Genomic DNA, 13771 nt, shown 5'->3' on the forward strand with positions numbered 1-13771 from the left:
TACAATAAAAAACAAAAAACTGGTAATTAATTGACAAAACTAATTTATAATTGTGATTTGTTTTTTATTTTTAGAGTCATCCTCTTATGCGTAATCCCTCTTAATGTTTGTTATTCCAGGAAATAGTAGTGCACAAGCTTGTTCTTGCCATGCTCGATGCTACAGTAGCACAGGGAAGACAGCTTTGATGGACAAGCGAAATATACAAGATCACAAGCGCAGATTGCTTGCAGCTAAATATGAAATAAAACGGGTGCTTTACAAAGCTGCTCTAAGGGATCCAAATCTTCCAAGGGATCTGTGGGTAAAGTTTCGTACTAAGTTGTCTAAGTTACCAAGAAATAGTTCCTTTACACGAACAAGAAACCGATGTGTTCTTACTGGTCGCTCTCGTGCCGTCTATAGGAAATTCCGCATGTCTCGTATTTGTTTTCGTGAATTAGCGTCTAAAGGTGAGATAATGGGTGTAAGGAAAGCATCTTGGTAGATACTTTGGTGTCATGCAGTCCCCACCTATAGAGAGGAAGGATTTTCCATGTCAAATTGTATTCATTTCTAAGAGGGAACATAGACAATTCACTGGTAACTCCATGTTAATCTGTCAAATTTTGATTATTTACAAAGTTTGTAGATGTTCAAGAATAGCCGTGCATTTTTACGGTGTGAACTATCACCCTAATTTAGCTAAATCTAATATTATGTGATGTATTGAAAGAATTGACTGCCAGATTGTTATTTTTGAATCTGCGATTGTATTTTTTTATATTGCTATTACTCACAATTGTATCATCACTGCCCAATGTTTTGAGAAATAATGATCTAGCAAATGAATAGAGTACCATTTTTTTGGTTTGAGAAATTGATCTGGACACTATTATATAGGATTGCAAAGAAACTTCTTCATGTTCCCAAGTGACCTGAAATTGGTCAAAGTCGGAGCATCATCAAATATGGTGTAAGATGCCTCCTGCTTATTCTAGACCGAAAAGTTTAACTGGAGTAAAAGGACCTAGAAAGTGAACATCTGTTGGCCATGAAAAAAGTGCAGCTGTTGTCCTATTCGTGTTTCCTGGTTTTGATTGGCTTCTGACTTATCTGTTGAAACGAGACTTACAAATTTTAATTCAACCTGGGTGATAGCCTATGAGCATTAACTTGCTGTACTATGAATATGTACCGTGGGTTCATATATCCTCTCAACTACCATTTGAGACCATTGTGTGTCCTATGCTGTTAGGAAGAACTGGCTTATTATATTTGACTGTTGGTCTCATTGTCATATTTAGTAATCATCTCCCTGGCCCACCACCATCTTCAAAATTCTGGATTATCTTTGGTACACGCATTAATCTACAATATGAGAGCAACTTGCCAAGTCAAACATGATTGAGGCACCAACCTGATGTATAGAGATGCCCATTTGTTCAAAGAATCTGATCTACATTGTGATAGATTAAGGAACTTATATAGCAGGCACATTAAACGTATCTTTGCTAATGTACATGTTCAGTCTGCTTTGGGTCAATTCTATTGTGTTAATAGAGGCTTTCAGGAAATGTTAATGCAAGCATCAAGATGATGTCCAACGTGACAATTTTTTTGACTTTATTAAGTAAATAAAAAATTATGATGATGTTCTAAATTGATTTAAAATTTTATAAGTAGACGATCTGTTCTACGAGTCAAATTGTGATATTGTTATGAGGATTGAACTGTGTAGTTTTCGGAGTCGCTCATTGACCCATTTGTCAAGAGTAGTGGTTCACAAGAACTCATCTCTCATGAGAATGGAGAGAACATTGAACACTCATTGCGTCTAGGTGATCCTCACAAAGATGAATCATTGAGCTTTCTTAGGAGGTCACCCATCCTAGTACTATTCTAGCTTAAGCATTCTTAGCTTAAAAGTTACTTCTAGGGTTAAGCCCACTCTGCTTGCAATCCCATTTGCAAAACCTTCAGCAAGTGTTGTGCTTTACAATTCATTCATTAGAAAGCTCCTTAAGTTCATCAATTGATAAATAGTAGATATATTCCATACGTCAAGTTGTGATATTTCTATTAGGATTCATTTGTGTAGTTGTTTGAGTTAAACACATTGATCTCTGTCATGAGTTAGTGATGTTCACAAGGGTGAAACACTTTCTTGGAGGTCACCCATCTGAGGACTACTCCATCTCATACATGCTGAATTAACTACATAGTTTCCTCCATGGTGAAGCCCACTCTGCTTGCAACCCCATATGCAAATTGGTGCAGGAGCACCCACATAAAGTTATTTTGGACTTGATTTTTGCATGAGCCGACTTGAGGAATTCATCCCAATTTCGTCATTAGGATAAGATCTTTTCTTGGGATTATTTAGACCATTGTGGGGTCATTCTTCCCTATTTTATATTGATCTAGAATTTTCTGTAAGCCGTATTGGCGAGAAGTCTCTTCGGGTTGGTTTTCCTTTCTTGTAATAATCTAGAATGTTCCGTAGACCATCCTAGCAAGTATAAATAGATTTTTTAGGTTTAGGTTTAGGTCAAATTTTTGGATATGAAATTACAGGGAGAAGAAATCTATAGGAGAGCAAGTGTATATATTGTTCATTTGATGAATTAATTAGAAGAATATTATTATCTATCTCTTTTTGGTGCTGGTTCCTTTTGTTTTTGCTTCCATTGAGTTTATCTCTGCATCATAAACCCTCTAGCAAGTGTTCTGCCTTATGAGCTTAAGAGGCTTGAGTACATTTAACTAGAATTTCCTCATGGTTAAGCCCACTCATCTTAGAACCCCATGGAGGAAACTTTGTATTTAAGTGCACTCGAGTTGGAGAGTACTGGATGTGTGATCTCCTCGTAAGTTAGTGTTGCACTTCTGTGAGTATCACCTAGATGCAATGAGTGCTAAGTATTCCATTCATTGTCATGAGAGATGGGTTCTTGTGAACCACTACTCATGACACATAGGTTAATGAGTTCGAGTAAACAAATTACACAGTTGACTCTTGATAGCAATATCACAATAATTTCAAATCTACTTATCAAAATAAAATTGTGTCATGTTAGGCATCATTTTGATGACTGTCTTGTATCAATATTTATTCATCATTTTCACATGTAGATTTCTACCTGTTCACTTTTGTTACAATCTTCAAGTCTCTTTGCTGACAAAGCTATTCTGTGGTTGTGTCATCGTACAAGTTGCCAATAGAATCAGACACACATTAAACTACTTTGATTGCTTATGAGGCCCACTTTTGTATGTGGGCCCATTTTTGTTAGCAAAGTCTATTCCCATTTCCTTTCAAACTAGCTTGTAATTAATTTCAAATGCAAATTATTCTCACTTAGAAGCATTGTGAATATGTCCGATCACATAAAACATGACAATGCTTGATAAAGAAAGGTAGATTACTCCCACATATATAGAAGCACATAGTTTGATGTAGAACAGATACACAAAGGGTTATTGCAGTAGAGACATTTAGGGCTTGTTTGGTTGCTAGAATAGGAATAGAAAATTTGTAATACGTTTTCTATTCTCCGTTTGTTTCGTCAAATGGAATAGGGAATAGGAATACATATTCCCATTTTACCTCTAAAATGAGCTTATACCCATTCCAAAAAATAGCTATTATTAGAATAGCCACTCCTATTCCCAATATTGCATCCCTATTCTCCATTCCTATGTCTACAACCAAACGGGCCCTTAGGGTTGGTTTGTTTGTTGGAATTGGGACGGAATTGTAATTTTTGAATACTAAAATTTACATATTCGATGTATGTTTCTAAAAAATGAAAATGGATTAGGTATTTGTATATTTTAATATAACCTAAAACTAGTTATCTTCCCCTGACACCCTGAATTGGAAAATGATTTCTAATTCCATGTAACTGTCCATGTGTGACAAACCAAATTCTATGAAAACTTTGAAGTCCATGAGTTGAAGTTCATCTTCTTTGTTACCATAACTCTGCACCATCCCATGAAAAACAATTTTAGAGCTCTTAGTAACCTAAAAATTGTCCCACTTCGGGAGATCAAGGCCTCGAGATATTAGACACATAATTGCTTCTAGTTCTTAACATAACATTTCGCATGTACAAAAAATCGATCTCCTTTTTCTAGGATTTTGTTGTTCCTTATTTGTTTGAGTATCTATGTCGATTAGGCACTAGTGCAAATGATCTATTTCCACTCTTCAATTGATATGGGAAGGTTGTGGATATATTTATTTCTTAAGATAAGAGACAATGCATAAAATCTAACCCTTGTTTATGAATTCTACACATTTTGTGGCTTTACCTCCTCGATGTGCGTTTTACCAATTATGAATTGGAATTTTAAAGTTTACTTTGAATGTCAAAGTTGTTAGATTTTATGAAGCTTCGTGTTATGCTTGGTTGATTTGATTGTTTATGTTTCTTTGTTTGTTAAGGTTAGTTTATGCTATTTTAGGGTTTTTGTTACTGTTTATATGGACTTAGATGAAGACTCATCTTTCAGGCAAAACAAATGGTTCCATCCATGTTCCAAAAACCTTTTTCTAGATTTAAAGCTTCTTAAATTTTTAAACTCAAGTATTTGTAAATTCCATTGCCTCTTCACGGATTACCAGATCTTTATCTCCTTCTGATACACCGACCATTGGTGTTTGATGCTTTACCTCCTGGAGGCTACACATCTTGGCCACCATACCTTACAATTCCAATTGTCCCTGAGACACTTCCAATTAGCTCATCACCTCCTCCATTCTAGCCACCCTAGTTAGAGGCTCCAAGCTTTTGCTGAACTTCTCTACTACTGTTCATATTAGGTCATCGAGACCTCACAAAGACTACGCACCTCGGTGACAACACTCCACTCCTAGTGCCTCTTAGAGAGAATCATAGACTCCTTCTCGGTTTGATGGTTAGCCATCTATTTTGGGGCACCTTTTGGTGGCCAATTAAAACAGATCTTACAATTTTATTTCCAACCAACTTTGCAAAATGAACGCTTGAAAAAACATATAGAGGTAGCGTAGACATGGAAAAATAAAGGATTAGAAAAAAACTTTCACTTGCCCAAATACATAACAACATTAAAATGACCAAACTTATTACATAATAAGAAAATGTCAATTTCTAGCCATCGAGGATACATTAAGCACATTTAAAAAAAAAAGGAATAAGTGAAGCCCAACTATCATTATGTTGCCCTAGTTCCCATGCCTGCCAAAATTTCAAAAATTTCATAATGTCAAATGAGGTTTCCATGAATTCCATTTGATTTTGTGTCAATATACACGATCTTAAGCTCTCATCCAACTTGAATGTCCGAAATTTCATCATTTTGTGTCAAAAATGAGTTGAAACATGCCTTACTTCAAGGTTCAGAATGGTCACACTTTTATCAAATTTATAGTTAATTTATAGTTCCAAGGACTTCGGTTCATTTCTAGCTCTATCCAACACTTGGAATTTTTGGCATCAGACTCCCTATTCAAAACTTATGCGAGGTTAATCAAAGCCTTCGAAATATGTATATTCAATCAAAATATTAACCTTTAAATAAAATGAGGTTAAGAAATGTGCCCAAAACACATGATTTTGCTCTGATTCTTAACCTCTCTAACAAAAAAAAGGTTAGGCGGGAAAACTTAAAAATGTGTTTATGAACAAAATACCAACCTCCTGAAAAATGGAAGTTAAGCAGGAAATTTAAAAAATATATTCGAAGGCCAATTTTAACCTCATTTGCAAATGAGAGGGGATATGTTGATAAACCTAAATAAAAAATGATTATGTTTCATTTGTGCTCACACAGTAAAAGGAAAATTCTCATTGTTAATGAAAGATTGAAGGTTGCTCGGCAAGAGACACTCGAGATAGTCATTTTCATGGAAGCATTGTTTCCTTAACACTAGATCTTCTTAACAACAATTAATGGGGTAAGGGGTTTTATGGTTGACACATGTGACTTCAAAGGAGATGAATGGCTTTGTCATTCAACTAGTGGCCAATGCCATGATGCTACAACATTTGGCCCAACAATTGATACCGTGAAAGACATTGAAGCATTCTTGTCCTCAAATCCTTTTGAGATTGTCACTCTTATTGTAGAATATTATGTTCACACCCCCAATGGGCTAACAAATGTATTTAGAGCAGTGGATTAATGAAATGTTTGTTTCCGTTGTATAAAATGCCTAAAAATGGTGGAGATTTGCCTCCTGTGCGTGAGATGGTAGCCAATAACCAACATTTTCTTGTATTTACATCAATATCCTCAAAGGTGAAAACTGAAGGGATAACATATGAATGAAATTATATTGTGGAGAATCAATATGAGCATGGTGGAATGCATGCAGGATCCTATCCTAACCATGCATAATCATCATCTTTAAATGATCTCTCTAAGTCACTTGTTTTTGAAATTTTTTTTTCGACAATTCCATGCGGGCTAATATCTTTTCCTCGTCTATGACCTCTACCTCGACCCAAGCTATGACCCCTCATAGTTGATCTAGTCCTAGTTAGCATCCTCCTACAACATCCAAGCAAGAACAACAAACTACCAACAAAATAAACAAAGGCATATTACCTTAAAGCATAATCATAAGAAAATATGTTTTGACAACCAAATCAAGAGTACTTCAAGTTTTCCTTTCTCTATGTTTACCAAGTACTCGGTTCTGAAATACAAGTTGTTCAAGTTGTCATATATAAGTATAGTTGTTTAAGTTTGTTTTAAGTTGACTAGTTGTCATCTAGTGGCGTTCCAATATACCTAGAGCTCACAATATAAAAATTCAGGTTCTGATACCAAATGCAATGCCCTGCTACGGAACTCAATGAAAATTAACCTATAATGTCACTAAGTTTGCTAAACATTTTTTTTGAAAGATTAAAATAATTAAGAGATAACATAGTAGAAGCAATAACTTATATACATACATAAGCAATACAATAACAATTACATCTCTCAAGGGTTTCATAAAGTTGAATCACACACATAAGTTTTAATAAGATTAAATTTGATTAGTAAACAAAGTCCATGTCATAGAATAGCCATAGGTACGAAGTCACATAAAAGAATATACAAGTACATAAGATGCCACATGGCATAACCATCATGCATAATCACCCTTTGCAAAAGTCACAAGGTATGAAATGCTAAAAGAATATACATCATGATAAGACACACCATCTCGTAGGATCTCAAATAACCAAAGTACACAATATCATAATATGACCATAGAACATAATCACCAGATAATGAAGAATAGAAAAAATGCACAAGGTACATCCAACATCAGCATCCAATTGTCAAATCTCAATGGTATAAGAAACACTACAACTTGACCTCGTGGAACCTAAATGACCCACTCCCACCATGTTGAGGAGACAACCTCAAGTACCAAACGGATAACAATCCAAAAGTCATAACAAGAATCTAGGTAGGAATCTTGCTAGCAATCTATCTCAAGGTACCAAGTACACTAGTAACATCTAATCCTAGAGGCAACAAAGACATGTAGGAAACCTAATATGCAAGTGAGACAGTTTCATCACATGAGTCAACTCAAAGGTTACCCTGATAGTCTCTCAGGACCCCATCCCCCTACTGGCTCTATGCGGCATCGATATCCTTTCTTATAGACAAGGCATACTAACAAGGCACGGTTGCAACCAAACATCCTCTCTACTCCCATCCTAGTATGTACTAGCACTTGAGGCATGAAAAATGTAATATAACGACTCTTGTTAATTCATTTAAACCCCATTAATGCAAATATTATCACTTATTAATACAACTTACAATGGGTTACCTAGGCAACCCTTTTAGGGCTTGAACCTCCATTGCAAGCCACTTCCCAACATACACATAGATAACCTACCCTAAGCTCATAAAAGTATATCTCATAAAATAATAATAATCACATCCATCCTATACAAGCAATTGGAAAACACCAATAGATAACTGATCAAAACCTCAAAAGTTATATCATGAAAACATAACACATGAGTTTACAAAGAAGAACTGGATCTCATCATAGAATAATAATTTTGACATGTATCACTAGAAAATAACTTATCTCCTCGCCTTTGGTATACATTCCTATTTGGTTGAACTACTAGGTTTTTTCCCCACTCCCATCACAGGAAGAAAACACAACATCACAATAGTTTATTTATACCAAGTGTAGTTTTCCAACCATGAAGTTTTTGATTAAATTTTCTAAAGATCATTTTGAGTATATTTTAAGTTCTCATTTTATAATGGTTTCTAGTAGATAAATTTTCACCAGTTTAGTTAACCATAATAAAATCCCTCATTCTCGTAGTCTTAAAGAACCTATTTCTAGTAAAACTACAATTTGATTTAATTCATAATATGATTATTTAATTGATATTAAAAGAAGAAGAAGAAGAAAAAAACACATTAAATTTAGTTTAATAAAACAAAAATAAATTCAACTACCTTTTAAAAAAAGATATGTTATTTCTAAATAACATTAATTAATATAAAAAAATTAAAAAAAATTGAAATAACATATAATATAATATATTTTTTTAAAAGTTTTTTTTAACAAAAAAAAAACCCCTAAAGAGGGCATGACAGCTGTAACTGCCAAGGTAGCCATTGTGTTGCCCAAGGCAACTGCAATGCTATCAAGTCAGCAACTACTGCCCTTGCACAACCTCAGCCTACAGGTCATGGGCACAGAGGTGGTATGGGGATGTTGTTGTGCCCACCTCCACTTCAAATATATATATATATATATATATATATATATATATATATATATATATATACAAGAGCCCCCCTTCCCAGGCACGAATCACAAAAACAATACTTATCAAAGTAAATTTTATTTACTGTGATAAGTATTGTGTGTGGGTGTGTAGTTATTTTTGTTTACTAAACTGATAGAGGGAATAATTTTAACCAATTGAATTAATAAAACAACAAACTTTTCCCGGTTTCAAACCCTACACATGAAGTAATTTTCATTAATTCAAATATTTTCAATGAGGGTTTCAATTTCATTTTTATTTCATAGACATTTCAACAATGAAGAACAATAACTTCTAAACAAGGGTTTCAATTTAAAATACATTTTTCATAAACAAAATCGATATAACAAGCACAAAAAAGACATAAGGTTTTCAAGAGATAACCTACAATGAATTCTACTAGATTCCTACCTCAATTTGATGCTACAATCCGACGATAGCTCAATGATTGTAAAATTCACGTCCCCTAGATCCTTCAAAAATTTCCCATCTTTCAATCTCATACAAATTGCTCCTCTAAAACCCATGTGAGTAGAAATGAACTCGAATATTTTAATAAAGAATCTAACCCTACCTAGGGTTTTTGGTTTATGAACATGCAAATGCCCCTCCTTATAATAAGCTTTTATTATTTTAATTTGTTTAATTCCCTTGTGCACACTTTTTACCTTTAATTATATTTAAGCTTATTTAAATCATTCCCACTTTGTTTTTAATAAGCAAGACATTTTTTAGAAAACATATTTATTAATATTTAAAGTCTATTATTTAAATACAACTTCTAAATTTATTATTGTTAAATTAAATAAATATAATTGCACCAAATTTAGTCTTTTAATTAAATCTTTACATTTAACTCTTTTATTTAATTAATTTATCAATTAGTTAAATATAGTAAAATTGATTTTTCTTTATAATTTTTTGTTTAATTAAATCATTTAATAATCTCTAAGGCTTATTCGATTATACTTGAAAATCACAACATACCCTCAAACTCAATAAGATAAAACTCAACTATAAAGACAAAGTGAGAAATCACACTCAAAGGTCAGAATCTCAGATTCGCGTCACTTTGATGAATTCAAAAAGGTGAAGAACTCAAATACTCTTCCTTCATCTTAGGACAATTAGGCTTGAGTTTAGGATTCTGACTTGAGATTTATCTCCCCTCTTTTACCATTGAGATACTGCAATAGGGCACACTCATCCTGACAATTCATGGAAGTCGATGTTCGGTATCTACAATTTTCATAAAAGCTGAACATGTACATATGCATATATATCTAAACAAAATAGGCAATGATAAGGAGTGGTAACTCATGTAGATCTTGACTAGTAGGTGATTACGACTCCCTCCCTCAACCACATCAAATACAGAAGACATAAGACAAAACATACATGTACACCATACACATGCAAGTATGGGGTAAATAACCATAAAGCCACATATAAATCATCCATATAATTGTCATCATGAAAGCAACTAAAATCACTATATGAAGTATGCAAAGCATCATCATCAAAAGAATAACTATGAACACATCAAATATCCGAGTGTAAAGTAGCTCATCAAATATATAATCCAAACATGTAAATTCTATCAACCAAATCAGGTAACCAAGTACCACTAAATCAAATCATGTAACTATGAAAGCTAGCCTAATAGAAATTGATAATATAACATAAAAGAAAACTAGGGGTAGGCACTACATCCTCCCCCCTAGAATTATGCTTACTCTTGAAAGTCTATAAACAAGTAGGGATATAAATCTCGTAACCCAGATACATCCTCCCATATAGTCGATGAATCTTTAGTAGGGTCCCATTGGACTCTACCTACTTTATGGTTTGACCCATTAGGGTCAAATCCTACTGCTGAAGAATGCACACCAGCTCCAAAGACAATTGCTCGTCCTCTACTTGTAACACATTCCAATCAAGAACACGTATCACTTTAGGAATATACTGTCTAAGAACAAAAAAAATCATGTACATGAGCTAAGCTAGGCAACAATGCAAGACAGGTGGCAACTGGACCTATCCTCTCAAGAATCTCAAATGACCCCACAAACTGAGGTGCTAGCTTTGAACCCTTTCCATAATGGATTGGAATCTTCCACAAACACATTCTCAAGAATACCTTCTCTCCAATTGCATATTTCTTATCCATTCTATGAGTATTTGCATACTTCTTCTATCTATCTTGTGCTGTAGACACATGCTTATAGATGTGCACTACTTGTTGTTCCATATCCTGAAGCATCTCAAGACCCAATAGGATGCGATCCTCTAAACTATCCCAACTCAACGATGTACGACAAGGAAGACCATACAAGACCTAAAAAGATGCCATCCCAATCAAATTGTGATAACCATTATTATATGCAAACTCTACTAGATATAGATAATCCTCCCAAAGAGTCTGTCGATCCATGATGTACATCCTCAACATATCCTCCAAAATCCAATTCACTCTCTCTATCTCATCATGTAGTGCCTGCCCCTAGTTTACATTTTTTTATTTTTGTTGAACTCTTTTAGGCCAGTTTTATGCTTGATGATTAGTAGCATTATTTTTGAGATTATCAGATATTGTTTCATATTTAGTTGATTTTATAATGAGATTGCTTGGTACTCTATACTTCATGTATACATGATGATTATTACAATGTTTTCAGTTATTGATGATGATTAGTTAGGTGGATTATCATATGTGTTTTCTTATGGATACTTACCCCATACTGCATGTGTATGGTGCGTGTATGTTTTCTTTATGTATGATGTTTCTGATGTGGTTAAGGAATAGAGTCATAGTCACCTGCTAGTTGGGATCTACATGATGCACCCCTTCCTGCCATTGCCTGTTTAGTTTAGAATATTGTGTTTGTACATGTGTGGATTTTATGCAGATTGCAAGTACCGGGTATCAACTTTCCTGAATTACCAAGATGAGTGTACCATATCACATTATCTCAATGGTAAGAGAGGGGAGATAAATTCTTAAGTCCAAATCCTAAACCTTTAAGCCATTTGTCCTAGAAAATTAGGACAAGTATCTGAATCGATTACCTCCTAAATGTGTCTAATGACATTAATTTGTGATTATAACCCTTTAGTTTGATCTTGTATGTGTTTTTCTATGATGGATTTTTGTATTTTGTTTTATAAGTCTTTGGTGATTTTTCTATTAATTAAGTCAAATTTAATTATTAAATTAATGATTTAATTTAATGAAAAGTTATTATGATATTTTAATATTTAATTAATTAAAGAATTAATTAAATAAAGAAAATTAAACATAAAGATAAAAGTTAAAAGTTTAACTTTTAGAACACGTTAATTTATTTAATTTAATAATAATATATTTAGAGTTCATTTTTAAATAAATGCAAAATACTATTATTATTTAAGTTAATAAATATTTTATCAATTAACATTGTGAAAATAAATTAAAAAGTGAAAAATATATTAATTTATTAAAAGTTTTAAGATTGCATAATGCGTGCATGAAATTAAAATTTAATAAATTAATTGAAAAGAGAAGTCAAGTGAAAATTAAATAAAGTTATTTTATAATTCAATAAACGTGCATGAAAAAGATAAAGTTATAATTCTAATTTTGGTGTTTTATATTTATTTAAATTAATAATAATTATTTAAGAGTTTTATTTTAAATAATAAATTCTAAATAATATTATTAGTTGAATTAATAAATATATTATTAAAACATCTCATAATTAATTGGAGAGAGAAAACATAAATCTAATAAAGTTTATTTTAATTAAATTGCATAAAGCGTATCCATGAAATTAAAATATAATAAATTAATAAGAGAGAGTAAACAATTATTTAATAAAGTTTATTTTAATTAAATTGCATAAAGCTTATGTATGAAATTAAAATAAATTAGTTAAAGAGAGAGTAAACAATTATTTAATAAAGTTTATTTTAATTAAATTGCATAAAGCTTATGCTTGAAATTAAAATATATTAAATTAATGAAAGAGAGAGTAAGCAATTATTTAATAAAATTTATTTTAATTAAATTGCATAAAGCATATGTATGAAATTAAAATATAATAAACTAAATTAAAGAGAGAAAGTTAATTAATTTAATAAAGATATTTTAATTAAATATGTAAAAGTTTGTGCATGAAAAAGTAAAAGATAATAAGTAATAAACAATAATTGATCAACGAGTTCCCTCACATAATTGCATAATTAAAGCCCCAAATTAAGGAAGAACTCTTTATCAAAGATTGCATAATTGCATAATCAGAGCTCCAAATTAAGGGAGAACTCTTTATTAGAGATCTAGAGCTCATTATGCAATTACATAGGTTTTGGAGAAGGAATTTCGACGAAGGAAGTTTTCAGAGAAAGGGGATTATTTTTGCGTGCTTCATGTGATTCTTGTTTTAGCATAAGATCTAGGTAGGATCTTGTGGTTTATTTGTATAGTGGTTTTTTGTCCTTTGAATTCCTGTCTTCTCTGTGTTTGTTTTGTTTTTGTTTTTAGAATTCTTCTAGATTGAGACCCTTGTTCTGCATATTTATTGTTCTTCATTTTCAAAAACTTTTGTAAGCAATTTGATGATTGAAAACCTTGTTTGTGGATTTGGTTGTTCATCGTTCTCAGGAAACATCTGTATACAAATTGGAAAACTAGAAAACCCTCGTGTTAAGATTTATTGTTCTTTGTTGTTGAATACATCTGTGAAAGAGTTAAATTGAAACCCTTATTGTTAAATTGAGGTTTTGTATATGGAATTGTTAAATCGGGTTTTGGGTTCTAAAAAGAAAACAAATTTTGTTTTATAGAATTTGACTGGTTGGTTCAGATTTCTATAGTAGGACTATTTTGGAAAAGTTTCTATTTTTAAAAAGTTTCTATTTTTAATAGATTTCTATTTTTAGAAAGTCTCTATTTTAGTAGGTTTCTATTTTTCGAAAGTCTCTATTTTTAGTAGGTTTCTATTCTTAGAAAGTCTCTA

At 32.4% G+C, this 13771-nt stretch overlaps 1 protein-coding gene across 4 annotated transcripts in view; it reads left to right on the forward strand.

Annotated features, from left to right (window-relative positions):
• Positions 1-717, forward strand: part of LOC149555253 (uncharacterized) — a 59067-nt gene extending 58350 nt beyond the window's left edge. For all 4 annotated transcript variants that reach the window (XM_089829368.1, XM_089829369.1, XM_089829366.1 and 1 more), the window contains one exon: positions 120-717. In XM_089829368.1, coding sequence (XP_089685494.1) covers positions 120-487 — 368 coding nt within the window. In that variant the 3' untranslated portion in view covers positions 488-717. The remainder of the gene's footprint in view (positions 1-119) is intronic.
• Positions 718-13771: the final 13054 nt, after the last annotated feature.

This window comes from Cupressus sempervirens, chromosome 5 (genome assembly GCF_028749045.1).
Source record: "Cupressus sempervirens isolate cs-2001-9-10 chromosome 5, ASM2874904v1, whole genome shotgun sequence".
Lineage (NCBI taxonomy): Eukaryota > Viridiplantae > Streptophyta > Pinopsida > Cupressales > Cupressaceae > Cupressus > Cupressus sempervirens.